The sequence below is a fragment of the Haliotis rubra genome, unplaced genomic scaffold (genome assembly GCF_003918875.1).
Source record: "Haliotis rubra isolate DU_JTF1 unplaced genomic scaffold, ASM391887v1 Scf874, whole genome shotgun sequence".
NCBI classification, from domain to species: Eukaryota; Metazoa; Mollusca; class Gastropoda; order Lepetellida; family Haliotidae; genus Haliotis; species Haliotis rubra.
In genome coordinates this window covers 234,502-259,640 of record NW_025767606.1, presented here as the reverse complement: position 1 = coordinate 259,640, position 25,139 = coordinate 234,502, and the positions used below count along the sequence as shown (strand labels likewise).

Sequence of the window (25,139 nt, the reverse complement as noted above, 5' to 3'; positions counted from 1 at the left end):
GTCACATAAATGTACAATCAAGGCATTTCTATATCCTACACGGCTACATATACGTCTCATTCGGGAATTTAAACATGGAAAACATTCTGAGTCTTGGCATCAGTCTGATGTGTATTTGTGTATCTGCTTTGGTTTCGCTATCTGGTAAGAACATTGTCTTAATTCATCAGTATATCCCAATCGCACTGTTATCACTAAGTCGTCGGTTAAAACTTGTTAGTCTTGATTATTATGTTTTTGTACCTACATTTCAGAATTGAAGTGAGGTAACTCGCCTTTATCTGTCGCGTAGTGTGATGACGTAGAAACTAATGACGTCATGTATTGACGTAATGTTTGCAGCTGCGCGTGCCAAGGTCATGTTTATAAACAAAGGCACGTGATATGGCGACGCCAACAATATCACAATATAGCGGTTAACGCTAAATGCGATTATCATGTTTTTGTACTTACATTAACATTGTTAAAGATGTTATGCACATTTTCCACATTCCAAGACACTGTATATATCCTGTAAAACACTGTGTATATCCTGTAAAACACTGTATATATATGTATATCAACACTGCATATGTTTCCTCAATGTCAAGCTTCCACTGTAAATTGTACATCCCCATTATGTCATACCATGTTCAACTGTATTTAAGGAGAAGGCGACCATGAGTGGTGCACTTGTGCCTAGTCCCGTTGTCTTTTGGACAATAAAATATGTTTAACCCAAACGTCTATCTCAACCTTAAATGCCCAAACTGCAATATATAGTATGACCTTCTGGGGTATTGATGAAATACATTCTTTCGCTGCTTGACTCTTCTGAAAGGGAAAACAATTTGGGTGTAAAATCAATTCAATCAATTTTAAAATGTTTAATTCCCCCAAATACTAGACAATACTCTATCACACGTTTAGGATTGTAGTTTATCTACAATAAGCCTGACTCGCCATTGACAATACATTATGTTAATCTCGTAGTTGGATAGCCATAGCTACTCAAACATAGCTTTATATTAATCATAGTTTCAGAGAATGCGACCAGTGTTCACACTTGCGGAAACACTACACTTACAGCGACGGACAAGCCGCAATACTTGCAAACCCCAGGCTATCCGAACGGATACAGAGAGTAAGCCACATACTAATCTATATTCTTGGTAGTGTTCTTGTGAGTATAGCCTTGTTTCGGCAACGATGTGTCTACTGAGCATGTAAAGCATCTCTAAGATCATTGAATGATGAGGAATGTTTACATTCAGTATGGATGTTGATACTCAATACCCTCCCCTGTTTTATGGCTGTATCCTTGCCTCTGTCTTCCAGCAATGATTCTTGTGTCTGGACAATAAAAGCAGAACTGGATTATATGAAGGTGCAGCTTATTGTTGAAGATGACGGAGTCGAATATGGCCTGACATGTAACCACGACTTTGGAAAAGCCTTCGATGGTACAATACCTATAACAATTGCATCAAGTCATAAGATACAACGACTGTACGTTGACTACATAGATAAACATGTATATCTGACAATATTATTCACTAAAATTATCAAATTTAACGGCAGTTTTAGTTTCTTTGCGTACATACATTGACACGAGTGTTGCATGCTATCACATGCCAAAGTAGATATTTGTCCCTTCTTGATTAGGGATCTATGTCAAAACGTTGCTGTAACGGTAAAATATAGAAGTTGTTAATGTAAATGTGTTTTTCGTCTTGTCATCCTTCAAACTTTAAGAAATGTCTATCAAGTAATCTGTCAGATACTAGTTGCACGTAGTTTGTATCCAGCACGTCTAGATTCGAGCACGTCTAGATTCGAGCATCTTTATACATGTCCACTTCCATCCAGGTCCTTCTGTTAAGTCTCCCTTGCTGGCAACATGGTGTAATGAAAAAACACCAGAGGTCAAGAGCAGTGGACACGTTATGACTGTGCAGTTTTATGCTGATTGGTATGCAACTTTCAGAGGATTCAAAGCCAAGTTCTTCCAAACCAATGGTATGTTCATCGTTATGAAATATTTTAACATTTTAAAATATACATAGATTACGAAATACAATGCAATGTATTATCGCTATTGTGATGTACTCTGGGCCATGAGGCCTTAAATTCTGAATAAAAATGTCTGTCTGTCTGTCTGCAATTCGTACGTGCGTGTGTGAGTACAGTTTTATGTGTGTGAACATTGCTTTTAGCAATTTACCACCGATAGCTTGGACGCATGTGTGGCGTATCATCCATGGAAGACTGCCCCTACGTGTCCATTGTTTTAAGAATCAATAAAACTTAATTATATCGAAATTACTGAAACGTAAATGACACAACTGTTTAAGAAGTTAAGTTAAGGTACATATAATTCGGTAAATTTTCCACAGCCACAGCAAAGAAAAACCCCGATAGATATTCATAGGATGGGAACTGAATCACTGATTGATTTGATCATTTCAGAGATTGACTCCTGCGGCGGGAATGTTGACGTCATGAGCTTCCTAACTCGAATCCAAACACTGGTATCTCCGGGTTACCCTCATGGTTACCGAAGGTAATAATATTAAATCGTCATCATATTTAATGCGACGATGAGAGCAAACTTCATCTGAAATGTACTGAGAAAACTATATGTTTAGTGCTGAACTTCAAAGGTTATATATTTGAATTGTATCTAGATGCGAATTCAGTTTCCTCTTGATTATTTTTCAAGGACTTTTCACTCATTCAATGACTCTGAATTCTACAGAAGAGATTGCGTTTGATTTGAGAAATGGTTTTATTTCTCATAGATAAATGTACATTTTGAGATGGGACACTGAGGCCATATCTGTTACTGACCAGGCCCTCCTTTCACAAAGCACTAAAGTACCCTGGGAGTTAAAGTTAACCTTAGTAAAGGTTGCTTCGTGAATGGAGCCCCTGTTTCTTTATGCATACGAGAGCGAATGTTTGCTCGATTTTGCTGAATCAGAACACGCTATTGTGGCGCAGACGTTCAACTTTATATATCAAGTGTGTCGTCGTTTTGATATCTTTCAATATTGATGAAAAGACAATACCTTCCACTTATTTATCTTTTGAACCGTAACTTAAATAGCACTCCACATTTCACAAATAGTGACTAGTGATGCTTGTTATGTCAAGATTTCAAAAAGCCTCGGACTCTTCCTTTAACAGTTTTTGGGTTACAACACCAAAGACCTGCAGGTCCGATGGAATCCCCTTATTTGATTCTGTGTTGCTAAAGAGAAAACTTGACTTCCAATTACATGTCATTGTAACGGGTGTCACCGTTGTGTTCAAGATAAACGTACACTTGATATCAACAACAGAAATTCACAAACACATGCTTCTGATATGGCTAAAGGCGTACGATGTCCTCTGGTTGTTGCAGCGGTTTCGTAGGGTTATGGAAAGGATATTATATGTAGTCATTCCTTAGGAGCATGGGTATATATTATTTCTTCAATTGGCAGCGACATGGAATGTGTCTGGATTCTCCAAGCAATGGGTGGTTCAAGAATTCGGATCCAAGTACTCAACACTAGTTTAGAAGCCACTTCTACATCTTCAACTAAGTGCCACGACTTTGTGGCTGTTCATGATGGTATGCAAATTAATACTCTAAGACTTGTCTTTCATTGGTCTCATATGCGTTATTATCTAGAAACCTACCACTCATTTTATAATATTATTTTCAGGACAAACAGAGTGTTCCAGTGAGCTGGGTCGGTTCTGTGGATCAGACACTCCCACCTTGATCAGCTCAGGGCCTTATGTACGGATAGGCTTCTACTCGGACAAAAGCATTGAACACCAAGGCTTCAGACTGCAGTTTGATTCGGGTCTATTTGATTGTAAGTGTCACAATAACTGCTTGTGTTGAAATTATTGTTGGAGCTCATGAGATAAGCAATTCGAATCAATATTTCAATATCATGTGACACATATTTACCTGTGTTGACAATAGTCTTTTTATGTGTGATTTCTATTAACTTTACTACATCTTTCACTGCTTCCTCCCCTCATGCCATCCTTTACACCACACCGTTCATTCTTCCTAATACGTTGAATAATCATATTTTGTTTTTATTGTTTCAAAGTTATTTTACATAGATATGCATGTAGTTGTAGATGACACAATACTTATTTGTTCATTTGTTCTTGCATAATGATGAATATGCGTTGTAGTTTTTTGGTACAAATTATTCTGTACGTATTGAATGTTTGGACACACCCTATAATCTGTTCACGTTTTCAGGTAGTCAGATTTGGTTCATACATCATATCGCATCCCAGCTGGGATACTCCTGATGTCATCAACTGAATTGACTGGACTGGTTTGTGTGCTTATCACCGTCATTTAGCTGGAACAGTGATGTTTGCAGTCTTAGACAGCAAAGACATGAAACAATTGATGAACGAGGGGTTTTTCATCATTAATAGGCTGTTCGGATGTTTAATAACTGTGTAATCAGACATTTTTGCAGGCTTAGTAAAAGCTTGTCCTTGTGATTACATCTCGCAGGTAAGAATGGTGTGACTTTGCTGTTGTTGTGGACAATTATTAGTAATAATTCAAATCTTGTTATGTCTGTGAACAATAATCTATGTATTCCTTGACATTTATTGTTTTATTAGTCTTTCTGTAAATGGTACATGTGATTGTTACATACACACATGCAAACATACATACACAAGCGTGCATGCATGCATGCATGCATACATAAATACATACAAACATGCATGCATGCATACATGCATGCAGGTAACTTACACCATTTTGAAACCTTATCATACGGCCTACAGCACAACCAACATGAGTGAACTTGAAGATAACGGACAGGAGTTGAAAACATTTAGGTCACTATGGTCTGTAAATAGATTGTGAAATTTGTGACAGTCATATGCTCACCTGGATGTTGTTTAACCAGCCATTGGATACAACGCTATGTTAATACACACATGAGCAGGAATAGTACTGGATACACGGAAATGTCATGACATTGTCGATGTTCCTTTGGTTTGAAAGTCTATCAACTAATACAGGTAGACATTCAGAGACAACATGCTGCTCCAGAAAAAGGCAATTTTAGGACTTCTTCTCGCCACACTGGTTTACCTCACAGGTAGGCCTTGATGTGTATTTATTTGCATGTGTCCTGAACAGCTTGTGTCACTTGTTATCGAGCACTGTTAATGGTGTGGTGTACATAGAAAACATGGTCATAAATGTCCCTTGAACATGTTATTAATATGGTTCTGATGTTGATTCACATATTCATGAATAGACATAGACGCCCAAGAAACCAACAATGACGCAATGACGGGTTGTAAATTAACAAGTCTACAAAATTGACTCGGTCTATATATCTGTACGGGGGTGGGGGTGGTATTAAATGCGACGGAGGATTCGACTCTCCACGTAGGTACAATATGTGAAACCCATTTCCGATGTCACCCATTGTGATGCTGGAATTTTGTTAAGAGCGGCGTAAAACAACACACATTCACTCACTACAATTCAGTACAATTTACTGCAAGGTAATTACAATGACTTTACACAACAGACTGAGGTACAACTGCAACACCAGGATGCATATAATAACAGTAGTTTCAACAGTAATATCGGTGATAATAATATTCACCTGACAATGGCCAAGCATCCGAGGCAGGTCACACAACTGGTGGTCTTGATGTACTGTTAGATAGGTTAGGAGACATGCAGTTACCCATCCTAAATATCCCCTGAATATCTACATTGTCGGAAACAGGTATATACTAGTCCATGTTGTAACAACATGCAGGATTAGTATATACCTGTTTCTGAAGATTTTTGATTAAACATGACTCCAAAAGCATTTAAATAACACCAGTCCCTTCATTAAAAGATAAATTCCAGAGTGGGTGAGTGTGTTTACTTTCACGCCGCACTCAGCAATATTCCAGCTATATGGCGGCGGTCTGTAAATAATCGAGTCTGGACCAGACAATCCAGTGATCAACAGCATGAGCATCGATTTGCGCAATTGGGAAATAACTTCCAGACAACTGATTATTTTTTTATATACACTGTTATGAACTTCTAATGAATCTCAACAGAAACAGTGAGAATACATTTTTTATATTGTTTAAAAACACTACCCCCACTATTAGTGGAGCGGCTAAGCAGATAAAATGTGCATTTAATGATATATTGCGTTGATGTCTCTTAAACGTTTCGTCATTAATTATAAACTACAGTGAGTTAGTGAGTATGGTTTTACGCCGCTGTTAGCAATATTCCAGCATTATCACGGCGGGGGACACCAGAAACGGTCTTGACACAATGAACCCATGTGGAAAATGGAACCCGGGTCTTCGGCGTGACGAGCGAACGCTTTCACCGCTGGTATAAACAACAGAATCCCTGTACTTGTACACGGCAGATGCAATTCACAATTACCATGTTGCTTTAGTTTCAACATAACTAGAAACAACGCTATCACTGGAATGTATTTCTCGTCCATCACTAACTTGATTGTCTTGTTTGGAGCTCCTGTGTGGTGTTATGCAGCAATTAACATATTGTTGTTCTAAACAGAAGGGTAAGAGAATGCATGCGTTTATGCATTCATATATGTATTTGAATATGGAGTTCAATTTTGCTATATATATTTCGTAACTAAGCCTTACTCAGTTCTATTTAATTTTTAAAAGTTACGTCTTCACCTACCCCCTATTAAAAACAACAACCTAAAACAAAACAACAAAAACTAACAAAAACAAAAGCAAAAAAAACCCCAGAGCCTGTTCTAACTGATTTGATTGAACAGACATTTCTCCCAAGTGGAGAAAGTGAAGAGAAGGTCCTCAGTGCAATCTCCATTGAAAATACATACATGCCTGTGTACATTTAGTATCTTATGTATTCCAGATGCTGGTACATGCAGTTGGGAAATCAACGCAACTGAAGCCATTCAATACCTCTTCATGCCAAATTTCGACCAGTCTAACGAAAGGTGATATTGCTGTTTGTACATGTACATATACATGTAAGGAGTGATTCTATGACAGGAATGGAATACACATTTCAATATCAAGCGAGCAGCTACTAATATCCTTTCCGAGTGACTTACAAGTATTTGTCCCAAGTTGGGACAACCACCAGCCTTCATCAACCCAAGCCATTCGTACGAAAGGATTAAATGAATTCCAAGGGCAGAGATTTATGCTCATTGTCAATCAGTATGCGGTACAGAGGCGATGATTGACAGTCATAGAGCTTGAATAGTGCTGAGTGGGACGTTAAACAACAAACATACACTATTATTATTTCGAATTATGAGTAGGTTACTCTTTGTATTATGAAAAGTCGGTTTTTGAGAAAGTGTTGAAACGTGAGTTTTTGAATTCCTGATCTCAAGATTAGGTCGTCACATTAAATCGGTATTGATGTCATGATCATTAAACGATGCCACATTGTTAGAAAACATCTTCGAAAACAGAGAAAACAATGTCTATTTCAAGAAATATGCCAATCAGCATAAGGCCAACGTTCATATGCTCTTGGAGATTCACTGAAAATCCTATGGGGAAAAAATCACATAGCTTTGTCGAAAAGAACATGACTGTATACATTGTTGAACAAAATGCACTTTACACAAAGGCATTTATGTGAATTAATGCTCAGAGCGTTGAGGCATTATAGCGTATAATTTAGTGTACGACACAAGGTACAGCCGCTTACTTGGCCCAGAACAGTCAATTCCCGAGGAATATAACAATTTCTACATAGAATATCAGTGGCTACTAAATATTTCAGCTGCTGGTGGAGACTACAGGCTGCAGAAGGACATAATGTCGTGATGGAGGTTATGAACCCATACAACGTCACCGGATGCCCGACTACAACATTAGCTATATACGATGGTATGTTGTTACAGTAAAATGTTTGAATAAATAATGAGTAACTAAATTAACATTACAAAACACCTGGGATAGAATTCCCAGAAAATATAATACCCTACACGCACACGCACACGCGCACACACATGTACACCTGATGCACAAAAGAAGAAACAGATTTTTTATCGTCGGATTTCGTTCCTTTTTGCTACGCGTGTCTATCTATGTCCAAAATTTCCCTAACATTAACATCAGAACGTTTCATATATGTTTTTCCAGGACAGGACAGCTCCGACCCACTGCTGGCGGAAATATGTCCGAATGAAAAGATGTCTATAGTGAGTAGTGGCAGGACTCTGTATATATACATGGAGCAGGGCTATACGTTCACAGTGACAAAGATCCATATACAAGTGTACGCAGTCCCACGTAAGTAGTTTTAATATTTGGCAGGTTTAGTAACAAAACAAAATACGTTTGAAAGGAGGACTATAGAAAAGTGAAGGTATTTCTATTGGTAACTATTGGTCATGCAATGTACCAGCTGTACCAGCTAGTCAGTCTGTAAACAGGCCTATGTTAGGTTCCTTCTGGAACCTCACATCCTTCTGGAACCTCACCTCACATCCTTCTGGAACCTACAATACACATCGATACCCATGCTGTTAATCACTGGATTGTCTGGTCCAGACTCGATTGTTTACAGCCCGCCCATATATCTGGACTATTGCTGACTCACTCACTCTTACAATACACAATACAGTCTCTTATCATTATGTAAGTCAATGTCGACATTTATACACTTGTGAATCCTTGGGAGAAAAGAATAAAACTACACGTTTCCTTCTTTAATGGGTGATAAGAATCAGGTTATACATAGTACAAAGATATTGTAGCAAGTCTCATTTCTCACATTTCTTTTAAGAATGCGGTGGCCAACTGACGTCGGTCGGGACACTAACCCATCTAACATCTCCTGGATACCCTCAAAACTATTTCAGGTATGACGCATAGGGCAAACCTAAAATAAAGCTGTCTAGTGTCAAGACACATATGTTCCAAGCTTTAGTAACCACTTTGTTTTCGAGAACGGTATGTGATCTTTGCATCCCTATGTGATTCATAGGAGCATGAATATGATTTATGCTAATATTTGCGTAGCGCCAATATCCAGCTCAGCTGCTCATGGGTCATCAATACAGAATCTGAGACTGAAACAGTGATACTAAAGGTGACAGACATTGACATGGAGCAGAGTGATATGTGTGAGAACGGATCCATTACAATATACAACTCGAACTCTTCCAATGGTAAGTTACGCTCTTTTCTGATGTGTTGGATTGTTCATGAGAGAATGAGTTGGGGCGATGGATTTTACGCGGACTGTTCAAGTAATATCACTGTTAGGGAAACTGAATTTACACACTATACCACAGGCCCTCGTGTCTTTGATTAAGGGTTAAAAAATATTGTTTTTAAGCTGACCCCCGATTCGAATTGATTCACAGTACAACTTATAATGACCGTCATGATGTATTGTACTGTGTAGCATTTCGAGTCAGGGGGTCATCTAAAAAACAATATTTTTTAACCCTTAATCCTCGCAAAGACACGAGGGCCTGTTTCCCAGAGAGGTGATAAACTCGCAACAAAAAAATGAACAAAATGCATCGGCAGGTAGAAAAACGAAACATTTTGTCGTAAGAAAGGTGTGATATGTTTTCTCTACAGTGGGATATTCCACAAACTATAATTAAAAACAAATAAAATTGTTACAGTATCAAACATAACATTATTTCCAAGAATATGTAAGATCATGTTCACGACACAAGTGAACACACATACAACGCCAGATCAATCCCTAGTACGATAACTACAAACTAGGAACGACAAGTCTTTATGGATGATCAACTTCTTTATTGATGATCAACTTCTGTAATGTACAATAGCGACGTTTTGGTATAGAAAATTATACCGCTTTTACGCATGGGAGTTTACAAACTGACATGTTTTATTCCTTAAAATCAGCTTTGAGTTTGGTTATCTTCTGTCTGTTTGACATACTTTCATATTCTTTGTTATACCTACGTTTTTACGTGACAGAGAACCTTCTTCTTGGACGCTTTTGCGGAATAGCGCCTACTGGAAGTATTGTGCAGAGTTCCAGAAACACGCTGAAAATTGAATTCAATTCAAAAGTGTCTTCTCCTGGAATATACAGAGGATTCAAGCTACTGTTTTACTCCGTCCCAGGTACGTTTTCATTACTGTAAACCGTTTTCCAAATTCCAAATCTGAAAATGTATTCTTACCTTCTAATTTTTCTTTGAACATTTTGTCTTTTTCCAGAAAAACACTGCAACTTTACAAACGAGCTTCGGGATAATATACCTATGTTTATATACTCCCCCCGGATATCCGAATCCGTATTACAAGTAAGTACTATGATTCTATCCAATTAACGGAAATTAAGGGAGAGGCGGGGCATATGAACGCGTATCATAAGGTTGGTACGGATGTGTTTCGACATGTCACTGTTTTGTATTACTCCAATACAACACCACGTTATGATAATGTCCACCATAACAAGGTGTAATTGTTCGTAAGTTTGACAATTTGCCACATAAAAAGTTTGATTACAACCATATCAAACATAAATGAAAAGAACGAAAGCGGCAATATGAATCGCCGTTGTTGAGTTCCGGGACAGACCAAGTCCTCAAAGCGACGTTTTTGTAGTTCTCATCCGTCACTTTGTCTTGACAGGGTCCAATGAATGCAGTCGTTGATTGTTTGTCGTCATGTCCCAACAATGTTGATCAGATTGATATTACTTCGTGAATATTGCAGTGATCTTGCTTGTTTTTGGACCATTTGGACACCTAGTGACACAAGTGACATTGTTCTCGAAGTTGTTGACTCCGACCTTGAAGGTTCACCTCCTTCCTGCAGTAAAGATGCAGTAAAGGTGTGGAGATACGGTGAGTGGTTTTTTAAAGTTGCTTTTAGATGTATGTGCATGTTATCTATGTCATGGCATATATTAGCTTTAACAAAATTTTAGACGCATTGCACAGGTAGAAGTAGGGCCTTGACAGATCTAATATCATAAATGTCACTACAATAATCTAGCATACGAATACGAATATATGGCCACACGAAATTCTCATCCCCAGGATTGGTGGAGTTTAGAGACCTTTGCACAGTTGCCTATTCAGATTGTCCATTCATCAATCTTTTAGTAGGATATATGCCTGATTGTATTGAACCTATCCATTGATGTTGACGATTGTGTAGTTAAACATAATTTACAATTTTAATATACTAGCATGGCTGATGGCGATATGTATCTGTTCATTGCAATGTAAAGGTTTGTTATCGCATTTTGGAGTAGCATGTATAGCATGTATAATCTGTTGAGAGACTGAACAATTCTACAAAGCGAATGCAGGGTTGTAAGTTTATTTCCAAGTGGCTTGAAATTTCAATGTACACGATAAAACCTGAAAAAATTGTGGCAACAATATAATAACAGTGTTCAGTATGTTTACAGAACATACATTTACATCTATTTATAAATATTCAGTACAATAACATTATAAATGTTAATAGAGCTTGAATGCATGAGCGCCGACAATGTTATCTGTGCATTAAAGCATTACAGGAATATAATGATCTCTAAGGGGTTGAACTTTACAAGGACCAGGGGCGATAACTCATGGCACGACTTAAACAAATCCATAAATGATATCGGCGGTAATCGCTGCATGGCATACAATATTTACATTAGAAGGTTAACATAAAGGACCGATGATTCTTTATGTTAGAATGATATATATATATATATATATACTCATGCCAATAACGGTTGTCACCCCTCCCACCCCAACCCCCACATACCCCTCTCCAATTAAAATAATTGAAGGGGTGACAACCATTATTGGCATGAGTATATATATATATACATGATATAAACGGTATTGTACAGCACAATACATACCCTAATGTGTACTGGAAATAGGAACCAAACCGATTCATGTACATGTCCATACAGACATAATGATAAGCATGGAAAGATATATTTTATACACTATAAACATTAGACTGAGATACTTTGCCATTATTTATGCAAATAAGATAATAAAAATTAGACAACATTCATACACAAAACATACTCCCAATGCCTCGCTTTATAGTTATTTAATGTTATTTACGTTTAAAAGGGAAGATATGTTACACTTTAAAACAGAAACTTTGCGTTTACCCGCGGGCCGATTACAACACACGCTAACTACCCTGACGGCATTAATTACCTTATTTATATATGTTATGTGCTTAAGATAACTTATTGAGTTAATGTTACATTAGATATGCATAAACGTTATCTAAGATAGTTAGTTTACTAGCCTGATGAGAATTTAGTTGACGGCTTTGCTTACAAGTTCGTCTGTCACACAAGTTTTGTCAGTCGTGTCTGGTGATGATATGACGTGTGAGGGTGCGAGGTGTTCAGGCATAGAAAAAGCATGCAGGTTTGAATGGACCAATCGTAAGGTGTTGTCACGGTTGGGTAAACACTATAATTTTATTAGTAAAACTAAGCGATTAACTATATGAACTGTTTCAGCGCTGACATGAGCTGAAATCAAGAAGCTTGTTTAAAATACATGAATTATTAAGTATTTCATTTCAGCCACTGTAGTGAGCTTAAACAAAGTATTAGAATATATATATTTACATTGCACATGTCATGTTGGAAGCTGAAATGAAGATAGAGAATTAATGATTATTTAAAATACTTAAAAGTAATTAACGCAAACTAATCATGATACTCAGACATACAAAATATGTCCCTACCACACTTATGTGGTACCATGTATTTAATTAATGATTTATATTATATGAGATATCTATGATTAAGTATTTAAAGAATTTCGTGACGGTATGCCTTTGCGAAGTTCAATATTTGCGGTAAATATTGACATCTTGTACTGCTCAAAATCCACGTATTGAAGGGCAAAACTTAATGATATATTGTTTTGTGTAGCAATAGACAAAGTTGGGACGTTTTGTAGTACCTCCACACCAAACTTCACCATTCCTAATGTGCTGAAAGTGATGTTTACAACGAACAACGCTGTTGTAAAGAAAGGGTTCCGGATGAAATTAAATGCAGTTAAACAAAATAGTAAGTATAGAAACAAAAAGTCGATATTTAAAGAAGTTAAAATGCATGTGTGTAATGCTTCAAAATCATATTTTAAATGTTATAGACATTCTAAACGATCACCGTGGTTGAAACATAGTGAGTGATAACTTAACCCTTTTATATGGTGTTTTCATCCCTGAAAACCAGAAATACAACTTACTGATACTGTTTTGCAATAGAAGCAATATCGAATTTTTAGGAGAATAGAAATTAGAAATATCTATTTGTCCAGTTACACCAAGCTGTGGACCACAGAACCTCAATGCTGTTCAGTCAGATCGATACCTTGTCTCGCCAGAATACCCAATGGCGTATGATAGGTAAGTATAACAAATTATTTACAAAATCATAGATCACTTCTAATTATACTGAGTGTACAAATGACCATATCCAGACGCAAGCTGTGCAAACGTAAGGAATTAACAGCGACAAGACATTCCTGGATGCGATTCCTGGTGAAATCACCCAGACTTGAATATTGACCAGGCTAACTCACACTTTCATTACGTCATTTTATAACGTTATTTCACAATGTTACAGTATCGACTACATGTTTTACAAATCGTATCATCGACCCGTGAAGATCCGGGGTGGAATAGGTCTTCAGCAACCCATGCTTGCCATAAAAGGCAACTATGCTTGTCGATCGGGTGGTCAGTCTCGCTGACTTGATTGACACATGTCATCGTTTCCCAATTGCGCAGATCGATGCTCATGCTGTTGATCACTGGATTGTCTGGTTCAGACTCGATTATATACAAACCGCCGCCATATAGCTTGAATATTGCTGATTGCTGCGTAAAAGTAAACTCACTCACTCACAAATCGTTTCATCGTTTCTGAAACGTTGATGCGACGTCTCTTTTCCAAAAATCGTAAGAACAAGAGTGACATCGAATTATTCGTACTTTATGCAGAAATCAAGACCGTAGTGCATTATTTACCTATCATATTATACTTTGTGATTACCATACATATACTGAAGTCACAGTAACGTAATTTCCATTCTTCCTAACAACGTTAATATCACGTCACTTAAACGTTTCGTTACAATGCTGTGACGACGTAAATGGTAATCCACAGAATGACGTTGTACGGACGAAAGCATAACATTGTGACAACATTGTTACAACGTGAAATTGTTGCCTGGGACGTTTCATTTTGTGTTGTAGGTATCTACATGTAGATTGCCAGTGGACCCTAACATCATCCGATCCAGACATGATGGTCCATATAGAGGTCTTAGACTCCCATATGGACGGATACAGGGACTGCGATTATGGCGACAAGGTCTATGTGTATGATGGAAAGTATTAAATTCATTATAAGCCTCTAATTCTTGCCCTGACCTTGGGTTATATAACCAGGTATAATTGATCTTCGTATATATGAAGATCAATTACACCTGTATTCATGACTACCTGTAATCATGACTGTACAATCACAAGAAAATTACCACAGAGAACATTGAAACAAGACTTGTGTCACTACCTCGTACAATGCGTGTCCCGAAATCATTTCTAGTTATGTTTCTATGGTTCCTTAACAGTGATGGATATAATTGTGCTTAGTTTGTAATCTCTGTACAACATTCTAGCTATGTACGGCAGCCAAATATTGTGCTTAGTTTGTAATCTCTGTACAACATTCTACGGCTGCCAATACACAAACACTGACAGTCACCTATTCGAATATTTCAAGCATCACTTTATTTGAACAAATGATACAAAGATCATTTTGTGGGGCGGTGTACTTCGAGAGTTTGTTGTTCGTATCTACACATGGGTTTAATATGAGAAAACCATGAGTGGTGTTCTCCGTACTTTGTCCGGAGTAAAACAACATTCCCTGCACCTTTCGTAAACTTTTAAACCAAGCATTTTAATAAAATTGCAGTCATGTTTACAGGTCCTGACAAGACAGCAGCAATTATACAGATTTGGTGTGAAAATATGAAGCCTGAGGTTCAGAGCTCTGGTTCCTCTCTCACTGTCAGATTTGTGACAAGTGATCAACGTTTACGCAGAGGATTTAAACTGAGATATACAGAAACACGAGGTACAAATGTGCATGGTTCTCCAGATGAGGACTTTAACGAATGACAAAAGTAGTGTTACGACGTAAATAATTGTAATAAAACGTTATTGTAATACTTGCACCAAATTGTAATTAATCTTGACGTAAATTGTAATATAAACGTAAATTATGGTACAAATATCTAGCCTTCTTTTGTCTAACTTTGCTCATTTTACTGACTCTTCTGTAAAATATATAGGTAATATGGTGAGCGATTTGCTGAAAATGAAGGTAAACGATTTGCACTGTCTTCTTTTCTTGATGTATTGTTGATATACCATTTGTGGTTTCTGTGTTTATACAAAAAACGTGTGGATTCCTGTTCCAAGCTAATAGTCCAAAATCATTCGTCTAGAACCTTTCCCATGTGGCGGTCAAGTCAACGTCAACTCCAGTAAACAGTATCTGGTCTCTCCTGGATACCCTGCCAATTACCGTAGGCAAGTAGAAATCAAATAAAATGAACTAGAACGGATTTGAATGAGCAGAAACAGGCTTCCTATACTGCATCCATTGGAGAAGCCGTCCTCGGCGAGACGACTCAACACTTTAACCCACTGCTAAAAATATAATCTGAAAGGAAAGAATTTGAACTTTGTTTTAAACAACATTCGACATATAGCAGTGGTGCCTAAGAGAAACTAAGCGAACTGTTAAGAATTTAGATATTATCATATCGGATCCCCCTCGCTGAAATGGTTTATCCTCCCCGATTCGATACGAATCCATGTTGCTTAGATTGATGGTCATGTTGTCAATCACTGGATTGTTTGAGCAGGACTCGACTATTTAAATGACTCCTTATTGATTTAAAACAATAACTTTAAACAGTAAATATTAATTTATTATTTGATTAAACCATACATCTAGATACCCACTACCTTTACACTGTCATCGTAACTGTTTTTCATTTTCTACAAGTATACCCTGTTGAGAATTCCTCATAGAGTGAATAAGGGAGTATTATGCAAAACGCTATTGTTTAGTACCTTGACAGTCATTACATATCATAGCATATGTCATCTTTATTCAGGACATTAATTCTTCGAGAATAATACTGTTCATTATATGAGTATTCGACCTGTTCAGATACGGTTAGAATATTGCCTTCAGCAACCCATGCTTGTCGCAAGAGCCGACTAACGGGATCGGGTGATGAGGGCTGCTGACTTGGTGCATGTTATGGTATCCCAATGATGTAGATGATGTTCATGATATCGGTCACTTGATTGTCTGGGCCAGGTTCCATTAGTCATAAACTGACGCCATATAGCTGGAAAATATCTGAAATACCAAACAAAGAAAAACAATAATCATGAGAAATCAGTCATTTCCTTGTCATACCTCATTCCAGGAACATGAAGTGCGTGTGGATTTTAAGGAGCCCACAAAACACCAGCATCCATATAAGTGTATGGAAATCTTCCATTGGTGACGGGAATACCTGCAATGGCAGTTATGTGAGTGTTAGAGATGGTGAGTGTAATCTTAAATATCAGTTCACGTAGTCTTTCTGTACCTACATTTTCACAAAAAGGTGAATTCTTCCTCAGCTAACTTATACTGGTCAACTACTTGCTGGATGAAGAGAGTATCCTCAGTGTGTGAATTGGTTAGTTGCTTTCAAGTGATTGTCGTTTTATATTTTTTTATCTTTGGAAAATAATACATAATTGCTCAAATCATGTCATGAATGTATAATTTTTACAATAGACATGTATTATACACATGATTTTTATGTGTAGGTGCAAACGAGGATTCCAAAGAAATTGGCGTCTTTTGCGGTAAAAAGCAGCCAACCTACATAAGTTCTGGGAATGTAATGTCGGTAATTCTCCATACTGGCCCAGGATCTGTCAAACAGGGATTCGTAATCGATTATATCTCAGGGTTATTTCACGGTACGTCTTCATGTTTTCACTAACGAATTAGTGAAATGTGTTTTGAACAGTTCAGTATCTTTCACAGATATATCAGTAAAACCAGAATTGATCAAATTTATTTCCATAATCAATAGAAGTATCTGCCAAATGAAATATTACGAGAGCAGTTTTCAGAACATTGAAAATGAGATATCATTGATGATAAAGATTACAATGTTTGTCAATAATTGTCACGTACACATTCCATAATCATAAACAATATCTTAAGCAAGTTAATTTCAAAACACCAATAATGAGATATGAGATGATGAATTTTGAAAAAATTACCAATGTTTCATCAATCTCCTGCGAAAGTTACCCAAGGACAGGAATTATGTTTTCACTCCGTCGTTGCGAATACGTGGTATATACAATTTTTAATAAGCAACAATACCGAGAATACTGTCTGCATGGCTGTAAAATACTGACCTATGTCAACAAGTGTTGAATATTCGTAGGTTTTTCTGTTGAATGTTGAATGGCTGTCTTTTCTACAGATCCTTATGATTGTGGCGGACACATACAGTTGAATGCTACAGTAACGTTTTGTAATTTACAACCGCCGGGATCCTTCTCCAACTATTATTTGTAAGTGTTTAGAATAGTGCAACATTTATTTCATAGACGTCATTAATTTGTATTCACGTTATAGTGTGTATAAGAGTTGCAAGCTAAATGTTTTATAGAAAAGTTATTATTTATTGAATAAAGTTATCCAATACTAGTTCTATGTACTGTGAAAAAATATACTACTTTATATACCTGTACATACATGTATAGTCTAGTATTTCTGTTCACTCTTAATGAATTAAAACAAACCTTACTCGACTGTCCTTGTTTTGACCATCAATACTATAGGAGATGGTAACCGTAATAATGTATCGATGACTTTCAGTGACATGAAATGTGTCTGGGTAATAGAGGCAAACAACCAGAACCTGAAGATTTCCATTGATAGCGTGGACCTCACATTTTCACCTTCCTGTACAGAGGAATACATCACAGTACATGATGGTGAGTATGACTGGTATGGCTCATTCACTTGGCTAGTAAGATTTCATCCCAAAACTAACGACCTTTCATATACATTTTTTATTTGAATTCAGACTTTACTTATTACATGTACACGATACATATTTTCTGTTTAGGATCTTTGTCCAAGCCCAGTTTAATCGGGAAGTTTTGTGGACATCTAGGCTTCTCAGAAGATCACGTTACGTCGGGAAAAGAAATGGTTGTCACATTTCAAAGCCGGAAGCCAAATAATGTCCAAAGCGGTTTCAGTGCATCAGTTTTTGCCGGCGATTTTGAAAGTAGGCAAACCTTCTATTTATAGGTTAACGTGTTAACGTGAGTGAGTGATTGAGTTAATATTTAACGTCACATCGGCAATATCGCAGCCATATCGTGACGAAAACAATTTTATACAATAAAAAGTAAAATGAGAACATTTGACATTGAAATGGAATATATGTACGTTATAAAAACCTGTCGACGAAGAACAGTAAAACAACTAGAATATCACAATTACAACTAAAACTAGTATGGAGAGTTAAAACAGATAGCAGCATTTGGACAATACAATATAAAAACAAGCTATAGATCGCCAACACCAGAAGGTAGATCACCATACCAGGGACCATGGGACGTGTTAACGTGATTTTCGTAAGAGAGATATAGTTATGGTTGGTGGACGAGAGTAAAAATGATAATCATGAATAGTTTTAGTTTTATAAATGAAGATAAGCAAGTATGAAATGTATATTTAATATATTTATGTATATACATGTAATATTTTTAATATCTCTCCAATATAAATTTCAACAAACAGTGAAATGGCAATGTAACATATTGTATCTTTTTAAATGAAATTGATGATTTTGGTTACTTTTCTGAAACCGAAAAAAACGCACAAAAAATGACGTTCATGTAATTTTGCCTGTTTCAGTCTGTACATTGCAGGAACAGATGGCTTGGGACACAATAACATACATAACATCTCCTAACTATCCATTTAACTACCCAAGGTATGTGTACCCTGTGTACAAGTACATTTTAATGGAATTACGTATTCATTACAATGTTTAAGTACCCAAGGTGTGTGTGTGTGTGTGTGTGTGTGTGTGTGTGTGTGTCTGTGTCTGTGTCTGTGTGTGTACCCCATGTATAAGTAGTTCAATGGAATCATATAGAATGATTATTATGGTTTACGATTATTACACTTCCATCTGTGAGGTCGCGTTATTCCTTAAGAATAACGTAATCCACTTCACTGAATTGAGAATAATCACTTCTGTAATGATTTATTCGAGGTAATGGTTAAATCTTGCTATCTGTTCTTGTAGAAATGCTCACTGCTCATGGAGATTAGACACTGACGGCGCTGCACATATCGCTGTCCAGCTGACGGTGATATCATTCAATACTACAAAGGTGTCAACTTCATGCGATTCCAACTACCTTGAAGCATTTGATGGTATTGTATATAGAAGCAAAATCGAAGTGACATTGTGAATGATATTAACTGATACTGCCGAATGTACACTTAAATACAGACATTAATTACTAACTATAACTTAGGTGATGACGATTCCAGAATTATTGGGTTTTGACCAATTAACGCCAACATCTACTGTAGACCTACTCACCTACCCACCTACCCACTTACCTGCCTACTCATCCACCCATTTTTACTTTGAATTATGAAATGACTTCGCATGTTAAGAAAAATATTTTTGACAACACGGTTAATTTGAGTCTGTAACAGTTATCGTAGTTATTGTATCTCCAAAGAGGTATTTAATGAATGGAACAAGAAACTTCTACTGATAAGCCGTGCAAATCCGGGTTAGAATTGATCTTCATCAACTCAGGCGTGTCGTAAAATTCGAATAACAGGAAAGGTTTGTTAGGTTCGCTGACTTGGTTGACACATGTCATCGTATCCCAACTGCGTAGATTGATGCTCATAATTTTTTAACACTGGATCCAGACTCGATTATTTACAGGCCATCACCATATCTCTCGAACATTGCTAAGTGCGGCCTTGGACAACAAACCAACCAAAATACCCAACCGAGAAGCTGTTTTGACCTAAGATTTACACTGTATATGTCCATTTGAATAACCGAGACGCTCTGGAGTAAGTGGTTGAGAAATCGTACTATTGCAAAGTAACAAGGAGTATGACATGACCATTATTATACCTCCATGTATATATTGATACTGATATTATGTAGTACATAGGATGCAGACCTAGCCTAATATTGTTCTGATTTGTGAATACACTACAACTGAAATATAAATGAAGAACTCCGTGTTTAAGGCTATGATCCCAGCAGTCCGTCCTTAGCTCGATGGTGTGGTGCAGGTCACGCTCATAATGTCATATCCAGCACCGGGAGGTACCTCTTCCTGAAGTTTGATACCAGTTATGACACACCCAATACAGGCTTCAACGTTTCCATCAAACGGATCTATAGTCCCCAAGGTATCGTATTTTTACAATCCAGTTTTTCATAATGCTTTAATGCCTGAACTGTAGTTTACTATTTTGAGTTTATTTTGAACTCAGGGATATTCTGCTATTATTAAACCACGCTGAAACCCGTTCAGAGGTTTAATCGCTACTATTGTACTGGTAGATACGCATTCATGAATGTTTGTGTAAATATGATTCACGTCAACATGAGGTGAGGTGAGGTGAAATTGGGTCTAACGTCGTGCTTGAGAATATTTCGCTCATATGACGACGTGCATGCGTTTGTATGTGTATGTGCGGCTGCTTGTACTAGCCCAGACTGAAGTTGGTTTTATAGTGCTAGCCCACTGAGATACCATGCCGCAGTGAAGCATGAATACCCCACTCAGACACATTATACTGACTCCGAGCCGACCAGTCCTTGTTGTACCCATTAATGCCGAGCGCCAGGCAGGGACAAACAAGTATTTTAACGTCTTTTGGTATGACGCGGTCGGGGATCGAACCCGCGACCTTCAGCTCTCTAGGCAGACGCTCTTACCACTACACCACGGAGGCGGTCTTAACATGAGGACATAAATGAAACAGACATTTGAACGGCAGAAACATAAACAGGATATAGCGTGGGCCCCGTTTCACAAAGCCATCGCAGCGCTACGACTGCCGTAGATCCTATACTGTAACGAAGACTTACGACAGTCTAAGCGCTACGATAGCTTTGTGAAACGGGGCCCTGGTGCATAAATGAATCACTTCATCGTCTTAAAGGACAACCCGGCAGTCTAACACTGCCTCCGATGTCTCTTTGCATTACATTGTTCCTGCCATGAGACGATTTGCTGGTGAACGCTACTTGAGTTCCAAAGAATAGAGAAAAGTATTAACCCATAATACGTTGACTGATTAATCACTGTTATGTTGTTTTGTAAAAAAATAGTGATTATGTGTGTAGGTTTATTTACACCTGTCGTTAAGTGCCTGTGTAAAAGCAACGTCTTTTGTTCAAAGGATTAACCGATAATACGTTGACTGATTGTCCATTGTTGTCTGACTCAATGATTTCTCTATGGAACCGTACAGAAAATAGTTGAAACGACTGCTCTTTCGGCTGACAAATGTGAGAAAACTGAAACAAATTACCTCACCAGCTGAAGAATTATCACGAATTTCAATATCCTGAAACAGGTATATACTCATGCCAATAATGGTTGTCTCACACACACACACACACACACACACACACACACACACACACACACACACACACACACACACACACACACACACACACACACACACACACACACACACACACACACACACACACACACACACACACACACACACACACACACACACACACCACCCCATCTCCAATTAAAAAAAATTGAAGGGGGTGACAACCATTATTGACATGGGTATATTACAATATTTGATAGTTGAAGACACATGACATGGAATTTGTTTTGGTTAGCTGTGATATATGTGGGATAATGTTACTTTGTGCGGATATTGATGAATATAAGGTAGCTGATATATTTGTTCATGGTTGTAATTTGGGATGTTTGTATTTTTTATTTATTTGTTGTAGCATTAAACAGAATCATTCCACACATCGTTTACGCTATCGTTGGGAAGTCCTTCGATGTGAGACAACATTTGGCTCTTTTTTCACAAGCCATTTGTTGTAGGAGTGAATGTGTAAAATGTGTTTCGCTGAGGCAATTTGTAAAATATCAAGATGATACAGACTTGAGTTAATTTACAAATACACAAAAAAACCAGATAGACTATGTTTTAATGAACTTCCAATGTGCATAAAAAACATAATAAAAGATTTCGCGCGTTTAGTGCGAAAACGGTTCAATAGTATTATTCTCCGTCCGTCCGTACATATACGAATTGGACTGACTGACTGACTGACTGAGTTTGGTTTTACGCCGCTTTTAGCAATATTCCAGCAATATCACGGCAGGGGACACCAGAAATGGGCTTAACACATTGTGCCCATGTGGGGAATCGAACCCGGGTCTTCGGCGTGACGAGCCAACGCTTTAACCACTAGGCTACCCCACCGCCCCTATACGAATTGGAATATCTTAAGAACCATTGACTATTATTTTCGTATTTGGTACCTAGGTTCATAACATTATGCGAAAAGTCATCAGTGAGGTTTGGTGACCTTGATCTTCATTTCAAGGCAATTTCTTTATCACCATTTTTGCATATTTCATACACCATGACATTCATGTAGATGTCAAAACGAGTCTTGAAAATATTTGTGTGTTTGAACAACTATAGAGCAAGATATCATATTTTTGTTGTCAATGACATTTAACTTCATTTTAAACTATGACGTTCACTTTGATTACTTTGTAAGTCTGATTTAATAATTTGCGGCGGGGATACGGTGTGACAATGCTTGTTATATCATATAAAACCCTATAAGGATGTAAATTTACTTCCGTTTTCTCTTAAGTTTCTTTTTAATCACTGAAAGATTCCATTAAACTTTAAAATGGTTCGAATTGTTACCCTGAAAACTAGATGGGTCTACTTTGTACAAAGATGGCCACATTTCCCAATTAATTCCAAGACGAAACTGTTTTTTAAATTTTTTGTTGATAAATGTGAGGACACGCCCTGATGTCACAAACCATAGAAAATGTCTCGGAGTGCATCCGGGTACCCACAGGCATAAAACAATAAGAAAAGCAACAAATTCCGAGGAATTGTTCCAGATCAGTGCTCCACGACATTCCATTCATTGAAAAGACAGGACGCTGTTTTGAGTGCCACACAAACAGAATTGTTGACAAAGCATACTTACACTGTAAAACTTGGGGGTCTTCCCACCTACCCAACTCCTATTGTTTCAGTAGAAGAAATCCCTGGGGTGTGAAAATCCCCTTTAATACCTTATTTTGTTCCCTGTGAACTAGTTTCCGGGACCAAATATGATCAAATATCAACTGCTTTTGACTCAATGTTTATCTTTATTTATGAATTATATACAAATATATGTTACAGTGAATATGTAAAACCAGGGATTATGTATAATCCCTGAAATTTTCAGTGATTATGTATAATGTGTGATTAACAGCTACAGGTCAGTGACTGTGCAGAGTGAATTTGTTAGCTACGGTACCGTTTATAAGTTCAAATATTGTAATATACTGAGGGGAAAAAATAAGGGATCACATAAAAGCATAAATGTTCCTATCTTTTTTCCAGGTTTCTTCACAAGCTTTGTATCGCTTAGCTTGTGAAGAAACCTGGAAAAAATAAATGAACACTTGTGCTTTCATGTGATCCCTTATTTTTTCCTTCACTATATATAACACATTGTCCTTCCAGACTCCCCTAAAGGCGTCATCATTGGAATTGCTGTTGGTGTTATTGCTGGTGTATTTGTCATCGTTGCTATCGGCTACCACGTTGTCCGGAGGGGATCATGCTTTCAGAGTGACACCATAGCGCACAGAACAAACCTTCACCGTTTCTTTTATAAGAACACGCATCAATAAATGACAATGCATAAAGGATGAGGGAAAGAGCAATTTTCCTGGAATTAGGAAATAGAGTCAAATTAATGATTTGAACAAAATATGTATCGTGAGCTGTTAGAGTTAAAATATTTCAGGTTGTTACGATCGCCTGCAACTGCTACTTCAAGTAACATAAATGAACACACCTACTGGTGTATTTACTAAACTTTTCTTCACGATCCCGTGGATGACTGATGGTATCAAATGGTTATAAAGGCTTGGATTGTCGTTTGTGCAACTCGCCCGGAAATGACAGACACATTGCTAAAACCTGCTGGTATGTAATTGGATGTGAAACCAGACATATTTACTGTAATCTTCACAGATAGTACATGACTCATGTAGTAGATTATAACATGACTTATACAGTGATCGAATTTGTAAATATTGAATAGAAGGTGGAAGCTCTTTTACTGTAGATCAATTACATGTATTGCTTGTATGTGAGCGTTGTTCAAAAGTAGAACGATATGTCACAAATAACCAGTCTCAAATCTTTCACCGATGTATTTCATATATTTATAGATAGTCCATCAGCTTACAGAAACCTATTCGATTTACTGACATGCATTTATCATGCAACCAAACATTGTATTATGGGCCTGTGACCTTGTTATCGAATAAACTGTCTATGTACATTATATTGATTTGTGGTCACTCACTCTGTCTCTGTGTCTGTGTCTCGCTCTCCCTCTCTCTCTCTCTCTCTCTCTCTCTCTCTCTCTCTCTCTCTAGTATTCTGAAATACGTACTGCTAAGGAACGTTTTGCAAAAACAACAAAATTGATAACACTGTATGCACTGTGTTATCATTAGGCACGTTTGCAAAAACAACAAAATTGATAACACTGTATGCACTGTGTTATCATTAGTGACGAACGACATGGTATAAGACAATCGTCAATTCTTGAGATATCCCTAGATCATATTTGGTGTCCCACGATAGCTAACGCATTCACAAATGCAACCCATCAGCTTACAATCGTCGTAGCCTTTTCGCACTCGTTACGCAATGACCTGGTCAC

The 25,139-nt window shown here is 37.4% G+C and overlaps 1 protein-coding gene across 1 annotated transcript; it reads left to right on the top strand.

Moving 5' to 3' along the window:
• The first annotated feature begins 12 nt into the window (after nucleotides 1-12).
• On the top strand, nucleotides 13-24,755 carry LOC124263239 (cubilin-like). The gene is made up of 26 exons (XM_046697830.1): nucleotides 13-144; nucleotides 1,018-1,123; nucleotides 1,318-1,442; nucleotides 1,849-1,998; nucleotides 2,449-2,542; nucleotides 3,468-3,598; nucleotides 3,693-3,848; nucleotides 6,908-6,992; nucleotides 7,796-7,902; nucleotides 8,158-8,307; nucleotides 8,804-8,879; nucleotides 10,729-10,859; nucleotides 12,926-13,066; nucleotides 13,320-13,407; nucleotides 14,260-14,393; nucleotides 14,996-15,145; nucleotides 15,519-15,603; nucleotides 16,518-16,639; nucleotides 16,909-17,064; nucleotides 17,583-17,673; nucleotides 17,981-18,099; nucleotides 18,234-18,398; nucleotides 19,034-19,112; nucleotides 19,431-19,561; nucleotides 20,411-20,575; nucleotides 23,924-24,755. The coding sequence occupies exons 1-26, from the start codon at nucleotides 75-77 to the stop codon at nucleotides 24,091-24,093; spliced, it is 3,177 nt and encodes a 1,058-aa protein (XP_046553786.1). The 5' UTR covers nucleotides 13-74; the 3' UTR covers nucleotides 24,094-24,755.
• The last annotated feature ends 384 nt before the right edge of the window (nucleotides 24,756-25,139 follow it).

Bases quoted from the DNA above. Each gene is read 5' to 3' on its own strand.
- LOC124263239 (XM_046697830.1), top strand. From the start codon at position 75: ATGGAAAACATTCTGAGTCTTGGCATCAGTCTGATGTGTATTTGTGTA. The intron at 6,993-7,795 runs GTGATATTGCTG...TAAATATTTCAG, and splicing joins TTCGACCAGTCTAACGAAAG to CTGCTGGTGGAGACTACAGG. The intron at 20,576-23,923 runs GTATCGTATTTT...TTGTCCTTCCAG, and splicing joins ACGGATCTATAGTCCCCAAG to ACTCCCCTAAAGGCGTCATC.